Source organism: Pituophis catenifer, unplaced genomic scaffold (genome assembly GCF_029215685.1).
Source record: "Pituophis catenifer annectens isolate HBS135680 unplaced genomic scaffold, rPitCat1.0.hap2 SCAF_3, whole genome shotgun sequence".
Lineage (NCBI taxonomy): Eukaryota > Metazoa > Chordata > Lepidosauria > Squamata > Colubridae > Pituophis > Pituophis catenifer.
Genome location: NW_027256883.1, coordinates 212363009 through 212375176, shown reverse-complemented (window position 1 = coordinate 212375176; position 12168 = coordinate 212363009). Strand labels below are relative to the sequence as shown.

At 41.4% G+C, this 12168-nt stretch overlaps 1 protein-coding gene across 1 annotated transcript; it reads right to left on the bottom strand.

Moving 5' to 3' along the window:
* Positions 1-3242: 3242 nt before the first annotated feature.
* LOC139315112 (tyrosine-protein phosphatase non-receptor type substrate 1-like) lies at positions 3243-11765 on the bottom strand. Its single transcript, XM_070941132.1, has 4 exons — positions 11690-11765; positions 7771-8079; positions 4579-4905; positions 3243-3412 (listed from the first exon to the last, which is right to left on the bottom strand). Exons 1-4 carry the CDS (start codon positions 11763-11765, stop codon positions 3243-3245), a joined length of 882 nt encoding a protein of 293 aa, XP_070797233.1.
* Between the last annotated feature and the right edge of the window lie 403 nt (positions 11766-12168).

The window sequence follows — 12168 nt, the reverse complement described above, 5'->3', positions numbered from 1 at the left end:
TAATAACAAATTTATAGTCTCCAGAACAGCTGTGTTCCATGAACAGGCCAACTGGTCTAGAATACATCTTAATGAAATATTTCCAAGTAACAACAAAGATGCAAAATCTCAAGAGAAAGGGACTATAGAAAAGCAAAATATCAACAAATATAAAAACAAAACCAAAACATGGACAAATAGCCAACACAAAATAAAGACAGACACACTAACAAAAAAGGAAGCAAGATATTTGCATGATAACAATAGTAAACCTGAAAAAACAATTAGAAACACCAGAAATCAGATGCCAAATAAATACAAGGATTACATAATGCATATGGATGGTGAGTCAACGACACCTAATACATATGAGGAAGTGTTAAAACTCCCTCGTAAAGAAAAAGAAAAATGGGAATTAGCAATGAAAAAAGAGATGGAAAGCTTACAAGGATTAAATGTATTTACACCTGCAATTGCACCAAAAGATAAAACAATTATTGGTACCAGGTGGATATATAAAATTAAGAACTTAGAAGGAGGCAATACCCTATACAAAGCTAGACTAGTTGCACAAGGTTATGCACAGAAATATCCGGAGGACTATACTGACACGTATTCCCCCACAGTAAGAACTGAGAGTGTCAAAACAGCTCTAGTGGTAGCATCAGCACTCAATCTCGATGTATTCCAATATGACATACAGACTGCGTATCTACACGCAAAACTAGATAAGGAAATATATGTAAGAGCACCTCACAGTCAATACACAAACAAGAATGAGACTTGGTTGTTAAACAAGAGTTTATACGGGTTAAAACAATCTGGTAAACGATGGTATGATTGTCTAGTAAAAGTACTTAAAACCATGGACTTCAATGCTACCACTGCTGATAACTGTTTCTTTGTCAAAAAGGGTGATGATTACATAGAATTTGTATTAATCTATGTGGATGACATTTTATACATAAGAAAACATAAAGAGAGAAGAGAAACTTTTGTAACTAAGCTAAATGAACATTTCTCATTGAAATCTTTAGGCAAAGTAAACAAATACCTTGGTGTTCAAATCAATAAGACTAAAAGAGGATTCAAACTTACTCAGAGAGATAAGATCATAGAGCTCTTAAATAAATGCAATCTAAGTGATGCCAAACCTTGTGATACTCCTATGCAGACTGACTTTCTAAGAAATGCTGATGAATCATCCCCTGAATTCAAAGATAACACATTTTATAGATCAGTCATAGGTTCACTTCTTTATATATCTAATTGGACAAGACCGGATATCGCTTTACCCCTCAACCTATTATCCAGACATGTCAGCAAGCCAACAATGTACCACTGGGAAGCTGTTAAAAGAATATTAAGATATCTGAAAAATACACTAGACTTTTGTTTAATGTTAGAACCTAACGATAATAAAGAACCAAAGCTTACATGTTACGCAGATGCGGACTGGGCTGGAGACACCTCATGTAGAAAAAGTACATCTGGTTATATATTCCTCTTAAATGACTGTCCAGTTTACTGGTACACTGGTAAACAAGAACTAGTGGCCACTTCAACGACAGAAGCAGAATACGTTTGTTTATCTAAAGCTGCAAATAACCTTGTATGGTTTAATGATTTAATTTCAGATGTTTGGAAAAAACCTGCTTTGCCTTTTGTTATGCATGAAGACAATAAAGTAGCTATTGAAATATCTAGATCTGACGCCATTGGACAAAGGTCCAGACACATAGATATAAAATTTAAACATGTGAGACAATTATCTCAGGATGGATTTATTAAAGCAGTGCATTGTGATCCTTCAGAACAATTAGCTGACATATTGACAAAGCCTTTACCTTCTAAGCAGCATAAATACTTAACTTCTAAGTTGTATGTTTTGTACTGTCCTGAATCTGAATGTAATTGGTGTTGCATAACGAATCGGCATTTAGAGGGGGATTTGTCAGATGTAAATGCCTTATTCTATAATGTGTAAATAATATATGAACGGGGTATCAGGGGTTAATTTATTCTTCACTTCTTAATGTATTCATAATTCACCACTCCCATATCTAGCTCCACCCATTGTATATATAAGGAGCTGTTTGCACCCTTTTCCTCGCTTCTATCTGTGAATATTCAGTGAATATAGAATGCCTAATGTAAATAAAAGGAGATATATTTAAACCTTTAACTCTTGCTAAATTTATTGAGTCTGATCCTGAAAATATTGCAACAAACACAATATCTTTCTTTGTACCCATAACATCAATTTATTGAGTGACATAATTCCTGACAAGTTACCTTTGTCTCCACAAATAGCAGAGACACAAGTTTTGAACATGGACATTTAACATTTTGTCACTTCTTCATATCTCAAAAGTGTATCTGCGCCCCCCAATTCTATGGTTTTTACATTTGCTCCTTTATCGCTTCCGTAAGCAACTTACTTCCGTAAGTAAGAGCCTTGATAGTACAGGGGTTTAAGGCACCCTGTTATTAAGCTGGTTATTAAGACCAGCTGCCTGCAATTACTGCAGGGTTCGAATCTCGCCAAGGCTCAAGGTTGACTCAGCCTTCCATCCTTTCTAAGGTAGGTGAAATGAGGACCCAGTTTGTGGGGGCAATAAGCTGACTTTGTATAAATATACAAAAGGATGAAGGCTATTGCTGAGCACATTGTAAGCCGCCCTGAGTCTTCGGAGAAGGGCGGCATATACATCAAATTAAAAAAAAATACTTTTCATATTTCTTTCCTAATCTTTTATAAGAACAACAAAAAAAAAACAATAGCTTCAGTTTTCAAGGATATATATATATGTGTGTGTGTGTGTGTGTATAAAAGGATAAATCTCTGTATCGGTTTTATTGGCTTAGAACATTTGGGAGGATGGAGTGCTCATTATACAGGCATTTTTTATTTTTTTTTAATTTGATTTATATGCCGCCCTTCTCCGGAGACTCAGGGCGGCTTACAATGCGTTAAGCAATAGCCTTCATCCTTTTGTATATTTATACAAAGTCAGCTTATTGCCCCCACAAACTGGGTCCTCAATTTACCCACCTTAGAAAGGATGGAAGGCTGAGTCGATCTTGAGCCTGGTGAAAATTGAACTTGCAATAATTGCAAGCAGCTAGATGTTAAATGCTGCCTTAGGAGGCATTAGCCTCCTACACCACTCAGGCTCCTTTTTAATATTAATAATATTATTGTTATTGATTTCCTAATCGGCTCCTTTCTCATCCAGAAAATCTGTGGGGAATAGGAGTCTTTAACTTGAAGTTCCCGACTGCCTCACTTCCTGGAATGTTCCAGAACGAGATCTTGTCCTCTTTAATCCACACACTTTTACTAGGAAGAGGCAAGAGATGAAAAGAAGGACGGCTATTTTGCTCAGGAAAAATGTGACGCAGAGAACAAGGAGGGATTGTTGCTGTGAGCCTGTGGAGAAAAGACAGTGGATTAACAAAACGGAGTTGGAAGGGACCTTGGAGGTCTTCTAGTCCAGCCCCCTGCTCAAGTGGGACTATCTATACTATTTCAGATAAGTGACTGTCCAGTCTCTTCTAGAAAACCTCCAGTGATGGAGCACCCACAATTTCTGGTGGCAAGCTGTTCCACTGGTTAATTGTCCTCACTGTTTCTCCTTAGTTCCAGGTTCCTTCTCTCCTTGTTTAGTTTCCATCCATTGCTTCTTGTCCTGCCTTCGGGGGCTTTGGAGAACAGGTGGAAACACCCCCCCCTCTTCTTTGTGACATCCCCACAAATATTGGAAGATGCTGTCATGTCACCCCTAATCCTTTTCTTCACTAGACAATTCCTGCAACTGTTGTTTATATGTTTACAAGAGAAAAACTCCCTGGAAATCAGCTGAGCTTTTAGTGTGGAAAGGATCACAAACAAAATGACACAGAAGCAGGAAGTAGAGGTAGTCCTCAACTTACAACAGTTCATTTAGTGACCATTCAAAGTTACAATGGTACTGAAAAAAGGGACTTACGACCGTTTTTTTACACAACCGTCGCAGAAATCCCCACAGTCACGTGATCAAAATTCAGATGCTTGCCAATTGACTCGTATTTATGACGGTTTGCAGTATCCCAGGGTGCCCTTTTTCACTTAACAACTGTGGCAGGAAAGGTTGTAAAAATGGAGCAACACTCACTTAACGCATGTTTCACTTAACAACAGAAAATAGCGGCCCAATAGTGGTCGTAAATCGTGGACGGCCTATACGGATGCCTGCTTTTTGTATAGTGTCAAACAAATCTGGAAAAAAGAAAAAAAAAAACAGCAACTAAGGCAGCATTTAACATCCAGCTGCCTGCAATTACTGCGAGTTCAATTCTCACCAGGCTCAAGGTCGACTCAGCCTTCCATCCTTTCTAAGGTGGGTAAAATGAGGACCCGGTTTGTGGGGGCAATAAGATGACTTTGTATAAAATATACAAAAGTATGAAGGCTATTGCTTAACGCATTGTAAGCCGCCCTGAGTCTCCGGAGAAGGGCGGCATATAAAAATAAATAAAAATAAAAATAAATAAAAACCCTGCAGGTTGTATGCCAATGAAACCTCAGAAGGAAAAGTTTAGAAAGTCCACACTTACTTTCTGATTTTTTAAGCGGCCTCGTAATGAAGAGCTGGGTAGTTTCACTGACCAGAGGCTGGGAATCCTGCTTGACCCGGCAAAGGAACAGGGAGGAGTTCCTGTCTTCGGTGACCATCACCTCCAGGTAGCTCTTGAGGGAAAAGGTCCCATCGGGATTTGAAATTCTCAAGGAAACAATTCCTCTTCTGCTTGGGGCATCCTTGGCAAACAACTCCACTTTGGCATCATTTGGATAAAAACTTTCTGCGTGGCAATTGACCATCACTGTGGCGTTCAGCTGGACGGGGGAAGGTGGAATAGTCTCAAGACGCATTTTGGGAGGAACTGAGCAAAGAAAGCAAAAAATAATCAGTCAGAAGAGCTTCAGATTCATGGTTCCTGCATGCAGAATGGGGTGGAAGACCAGTTGATTCTGCCTTCCGATTGGGGAAACCATGAGGTTGTCTGAACACAACCCTTGTAAAGAACCTGGTGGCAGGAAACCCAAGATCGGAACTGAACTCTATTAAAAAGGAAAGGAATAAGGAACCCCATCCAATGTTCAGCAAATCTCCTTGATTTATGTCAGGTGGGTGTCAGCACTCCAACCTGCATTCACTCCAGTGCTGACATAAGAAGGAGGAGGTGGGAGCATCTGGCAAGAGGACGCTTGACTCTTCACCTACTTATTTTCCCTGGAGATACTATCCCCTAGGAGATGGGTTGGGAGGGGGGAAATTCCTTTGGGCTGAAGTAGGAGATATAGCAGAGTGACTTGGAAGATGGCCAATGAGATGCAGAGCAGTAATGGAAGGAAAGGGAGGGTTTGGGCTAGGAAGTCAGTGTTGGCTGCAAATGAGTCGGAGTTCGGAGCGTTGTGCTTAATAAATGAAAGATTTTTATCAAGAACTATTTGTTTGAAATGCAATTTATTTGAGACGACAGCGAATCCTGACAGTGGGCTTGTTAGATTCCTATCCTGCCGTTCCTATTGTTGGAAGAAATCTCCATCTGGTTCAGTTCCAGGCCGAGAGAAAGACCCTGGAAACATGGAGGCTGATTGGAAAGAGGGTTTAATGATAAAGCAGGAGCACATAGGTGGTTCTGGTGCAGCTGACCACATGGAGTTGAGAGACGGGGGTATTTATACCTTCTCTGGGGCTTTGCACTTGAGCTTCCTGTTCCTGTGCAAGAACATGTATTGTTTTGGCTGTTGTAGGGGGTCATAGCTAAGTTTGTGGGTTGTCTGAGTCCCAGGTTTGGTTGAAGTTTGCTGGGTGATGCAATGTCCCTAGGTGATTGTGCCATGTGGTGAGCTCTGCTGCTAGATGGGTTAATCCTATTATGTTCTGGAGGGTCATATCTTAATCCCATCACCCTGGAGATGGAGGTTTTTGTCTTGTAGATAGGATGCCTCAGTCTTTCTTAATGGGCACCAAATATCTGCTTGGGGGCAGGGAGCTGGTTTCTGTCTTTAAAACATGTTTCTTCTTTTATCATCCAGGGAAATATAATATTCTGCCTTTTTAATATTTCTCAAAACATTTCATTCTTCTATGTCGGAATATTCATGACTGGGAAGACATGGTAACAAGGACAGCCAATGAATAAGCATAGCAACTAGGGCGTGTCTTAGTCTGCAGCTTCTGAGTCTGTTCTTAGAAAAGAGAAACTGAAACCAGTGTCTCTGTGTCTGAACTTGTCTGCTGATCTGAGCTGAAATGAAACTGTGAATCTACTGTTGGTATTGTAAACTTACTTCATGTATTATTGTGTATATAAAGAAATTAATGAATCCTGCTGCATCAGTTTATCTGTGTGTGCTTCTGGATTTGATTTTTGCAAGAAACTCTGACATTCTAGGAGAGGAGTGGGTGCTAACTTTCTACCCTTTGGATGTCAGTTTCTCCACCGCCTTCTTTCAATGACATATATTTGGCCACCCAACTCAAATCATGTGACTCTGAGCAGCATGTGAAATCACTGAGCAAAAAAAATGCAAAGGGAAAAAAACAGAGCACACCCCTGGAATCGTTTGCTGGAAAAGCAAACGATTCCAGGACAATCAGGATTAAATATATTATCTCCCCCATTGTAGGGGAGGTGCCATATTTTTCGGAGTATAAAATGCACTTTAGTTTTTGGGGAGGAAAATAAGAAAAAAGCTGATTGGCAGGTGGATTGGCCTCCCAGAATACCCCAATCAGCTGTTTTCAGAGGTGAATTTTAGCAAAAGGTTGCTTGGTTGTGAGCTCTGTACCTTGCTTTTTTTTTTTTTACTTTTTTTTTTCAAAGTTTTTCAGAAAACTTTGTTTTCTGCCTCTGAAAGCCTCTGAAACAGCTTCAGAAAAAAAAGCCTCTGAAGCTCTGTTTGGGGGCTTTTTTTCTGAAGCTCTGTTTGGGGGCTTTTTTTCTGAAGCTCTGTTTGTGGCCTTTTTTTCTGAAGCTCTGTTTGGGGGCTTTTTTCTGAAGCTCTGTTTGGGGGCTTTTTTTCTGAAGCTCTCTTTGGGGGCTTTTTTTCTGAAGCTCTCTTTGGGGGCTTCTTTTCTGAAGCTTCATTTCTGATGCGTTTTTCAGCCTCTGAAACCTCCATTTGAGAAGCCGCGTGGGGCTACATTCGAAGTATAAGATGCACCCAGATTTTCACCCTCTTTTTTTGGGGGAAAAAGGTCCGTCTTATACTCCGAAAAATACGGAGTATATTTCATCTTGACCCAGGTCCTTGGGAAAGCAATCAGAGATAGGAGATCTTTCTAAAGACTTGCTCCCCACAAGTGCAGCCCTCTGAGGAAGCACAGGCTGAGAAAGTGTGGTTGGTCTCGGTTCACTTCCATGAGATGAGAATGTAGATCAGGGGTGTCAAATTCAAGGCCTGCGGGACGGATTCGGCCCTCGCGATGCTTAAACCTGGAAATAGCAAACGACCAGCCCACAGTGCCTCTGGCAGCCAAAAAGGGGAGAAGCACGAGGCCCCTATGCAGCCGATTTTGTCTGGCAAAGTGCTGCAGGAGGTGTCCATCCTGTCTTCCCCTCCCCACACCCCAGCCGGCTCTCGGAGGAGAACTACAAGGCTGATCTGGCCCCTGAAGGAATCCAGTTTGACACCCCTGACCGAGATCTTCTTGGTGCCATTCCCTCTGCCATGGAGGGCCCTCTACCAGGTGCAGACTCCATAACCTCCTCCCTCTTTTCAACCCAAGGTTCACCTACCTCTTAGGACATCACCAAGTCGGAAGTTCTTCTGAGCTTTCTGAGATGAGTTGTGTTGGATCTGGCAGGTCAGCTGTGACCTCACATCTCCTTGGCCAAGCAGGATATCCACAGTGCTTTTCCAATGGTATAATCCCTCTGGATCAGAAGAATGGACTCCGGTTCCTTTAGGTTTTATCGTTTTCCCATCCTTTATCCACTTGAATTGGATATCGTTGGAAAACTCACTTGCAGAGCATTGAAAAGAGGCCCGAGATCCTGCTGTGATTCTGCCTTGGGGGCCACGAATTTGAGGCTGGAATGGTTCTACTGGGGGAGAAAGTAGGCGGGGATTCAGCCAGGGCCTTCAGAAGCTCCAGAAGCTTCCATAAGTGAAGAGGACGAAGAGGAGGAGCCTCTTCTCGATGCACGGGCGCGCAGAGCTGCCAAAAGGCAGGAGTGGCTCCTCAGGAGGAGGTCTCCTCGAGAGTAAGGCTTGGGGCTAATTGGCCACTCCCCTAGCCTATTTAAGGAAGGACGACAACTGAAGCAATTTGGAGGAAACAACTTCGTTCACATTCCTTCGCATCTTGATTCCAGAAAACGTTTGATTCGGCTCTTGTTTTTCTCTTGTCAGTTTTCCTGCAAATTGCTTCTGGGCATTCTGCCAACCACAGTAAGATTACGGATATCTGAAAGACTGTGCCTCAGAACTGAGTTATTATTCTTTGGATTTTTGTCGGCTGCTAATGAAGTTAAATTAACAGCCCTTGTTCAGAAAAGACTGATTTAAACTGTACTTGTGTTCGAACAACTACTAAGAAAGGTCATTAGTAGTCCTTAATTAGTAAACTAAGGTTTGCACGGACTTTGTGTGTGCTGCGTTCTTTGGGGTCCGTAGCTGGGGCAGAACACAAAGTTTCAAATCCTTTTTGTGGCATGGTCACCAAAATCGGTTCCAGAATTCCAAGTGTAATCTTACTAGGGTTTTATAAAGTGGGAAGTATTACTACCGCTTTATAAAACCCTAGTAAGCCCACACTGCAACCGATTTTGGTCACCGTACTACAAAAAAAGATGTTGAGACTTTGGGAAAAGTTCAGAGAAGAGCAACTAAGACGATCAAAGACCTGGAGACTAAAACACATGAAGAACAGCTGCAGGATTTGGGTTTGGCTAGTCTAAAGAAAAGAAGAATTAGGGGTGACATGATAGCAGCGTTCCAGTATTTGAGGGGCTGCCAAAAAGAAGAGGGGGTCAAAGTATCCTCCAAAGCACCAGAAGGCAAGACAAGAAACAGTGGATGGAAACTAATCAAGGAGAGAAGCAACTTGGAATTAAGGAAAAACTTCCTAACAGTGAGGACAATTAACCAGTGGAACAGCTGGCCACCAGAAATCATGGGTGCTCCATCAGTGGATGTTTTCAAGAAGAGACTGGACAGTCCCTTATCTGAAATGGGATGGGACCTACTGGTGGATACCAGTGCATACTGTTAGGAAATGGCCATTGCCTAACTAGTTGGCCAGGAAATATATAAGCCAACATTATATGTTTATAGTATGAATATGTATTATATAGCTTTAAGAGTATTGCTGAGTCATTCTGCATCCTGATTGGATGAGCTCTGTAGCAACTGTATTTAAGGAGAGCTTGATTACGGTCTGTGTGGACATTATACCATATTTTTACCTGCTGCTATGTTGTAACTATTTTGATCTCTTACATGATCCATGTTTGATCATGGTTTATTTATTTCTACTTTTATGAACTGTTTTGTTCCTGAATGATCGTACAAATTGGTAAGAAGATTTTGTATCTCTGGATTGATTATGCATGGCTAAGACTTGGATTGGTAAAGGATTTATGATTTTGCTTTTCCCTAAAAAGTAAAATACTTTTAAAAACCAGTTTGTATGCATTTTATTCACAATTACTCTCAGCACCGTTTCCGTGCGTAAAACTCTACGCTCTGCTTTATAACCGTTTTGGATTGTAATACAACTATATCCTTAACACATACTTTAGAGTGAGGTTCCTCCTGGCTGACATTGGTATGGTTTTTGCAAAAGTTGTGTTACCTTCACATTTATTTTATAAAGTCTCTCTTTTTGTTTCGGTTGTTGGAGAACAAAATTTGAACGTAACACAATTTCCAGATTCCATGTTAGAGGTAGCCAGAAAGAACCTCCCTCTGTGCTTAATGTCTATGGAGATTCTCAGCCATCCAGGTCATCGTTGTCCCAAAGATGCTTTTTCAAGAGGCAACTGGAGTTTCTGGTTTTTCCTTTGAAAAACACTCAGTGTACAAAGACACTATACACCAGCTCTAGAAAGTTTACCACTTTTCTTGAGGACTGTTGGTCACGCTTCTTTGGATAATTCCTTACAGTGAGAGGGATTAACCGGTGGAACAGATTGTCTCCAGGACTTGTGGGGGCTCCATCATTGTAAGTGTCAAGTTTCCGAAAGATGCCCTAATTAATTCATGAGCTATGATCCAAACTTCAAAGGAAATATAGTCATTTATTAGGAGCAACATTCCGGCAATACTGGGATGCAGTTAGGACTGACCCTACGTAGATTTATGTTCCCCTATGACCCTGTCTCTCCCCTCCTCTCTGGCCATGTCATAAATCACATTCTCCAATTAACCACTTTGGCTGGCTGTGAACCCTAACACCCTCCTTCTGATTGCGGTCAGAAAGAATGTATGGAATGCACTTCAGTTCTCCCTCCCTCCTGCTCATGGCAACTTGAAAGCTTTGCAAGTTGACAGTAAGTTTCTAAGAAAATATTGGACAACCATTTTTTGAGATGATATGAGGATTCCTGCCTTTGGCATGGGGTTGGATTAGAAGACCTCCAAAGTCCCTTCCCTTCCAGATGTTGGAATCTATCAGGAGTTGAAGTTGTGGTCCAACTATCCTGAAGTTCACACTTCTTTCCAAGATGGCGCCATCAATGGCACCCTCAGTGATACACTCTCTGATGACTCAAGGACAGTTTTCCCCCCATGCCATCCCTCTGCTAAACCACTAATTCCCACAACGCTGTCAAAGTATTTAGTAAAGCTGTATTACTATTCTTCTTCTCATCCTTCCTATTACCTATCTCCTTTTCTACTTAGGACTGTAACTTTGTTGCTTGTATCTTTACCATTTATATTGTTTTAGTTAGTTTCCTAATACGATTTATGTTGATTGCTTATTTAGTATCCTATGACTATTACTAAGTATATCTAAGTATCTTATGATTTATGATGAATGTATTTTTACTATGACTATGATCATGACTGATCACTTATAGCTTTTATGTACAATGAGAGCTTATGCACCGAAGACAAATTCCTTGTGTGTCCAATCACACTTTGCCAACAAAGAATTCTACTCTACTCTACTCTACTCTACTCTACTCTACTCTACCCTACCCTACCTTACCCTACCCTACCTACCCTACACTCTACCCTACCCTACCCTACCCTACCCTACCCTACCCTACACTCTACTCTACTCTACTCTACTCTACTCTACTCTACTCTACTCTACTCTACTCTACCCTACCCTATCTTACCCTACCCTACCTTACCCTACCCTACCTACCCTACACTCTACCCTACCCTACCCTACCCTACCTTACACTCTACTCTACTCTACTCTATTCTATTCTAGGACCAGATCAAATCAGGTGGCCCCAAGTTGATCTCCAGAACTTCAGAGCTCTGATGATCTTCCTCACTTGTTCATGTAGCCACTTGGGGTGGGAAGCAATGGAAGAAACATTCTCCTCCCCAGATCTAACATCTAGCACTGGCCTTTGCTGTGGAATCTCCTCATCTCAACATTCAGAGAAGCCCATCAGGTTTGAAGCAACCTTAATATTCACCTTGCACTCAAAATCTGAGGATGGAATCTTTCTGATCTCAACTGCCAACACTCACCCAGATCTTGCAGAAGGAGGAGCAGCAGCAGCTGAAGTGGACCACAGATTCTCTTGAAGGACCTCAAGGCAGCCATGCCGATAGCAGCAGAAGAGTCATCTGGGGTGACTTTGTGTCTTGCCCAACAGATCTTTCCTCCAGAGGGAGGAGCAAAAGAGGAACTCCCATTTCCTTTCCGTAAAGTTGGACCAATGTCTCAAGTTTGAATTTCTAGGTAAGTGACAGCATCAAATCAATGAAGTCAGAGAAGTTCTGCTTGTTTACTCAGGAGCAATAAAAATCCACCTCTAAATCAGCAATATTCAACGACTAGCCTTCCTGTCATCCCAAAAGTTAGAAAGTTAGACTTTACTGCAAGGTCCTGTTGAAGCTTTGGTTCAAACCTCTGCTTAGGCAGGAAATCCTATACCATTTCAGACAAGTGACTATCCAATCTCTTCTTAAAAACTTCCAGTGTTGGAGCATTTACAACTTCTGGT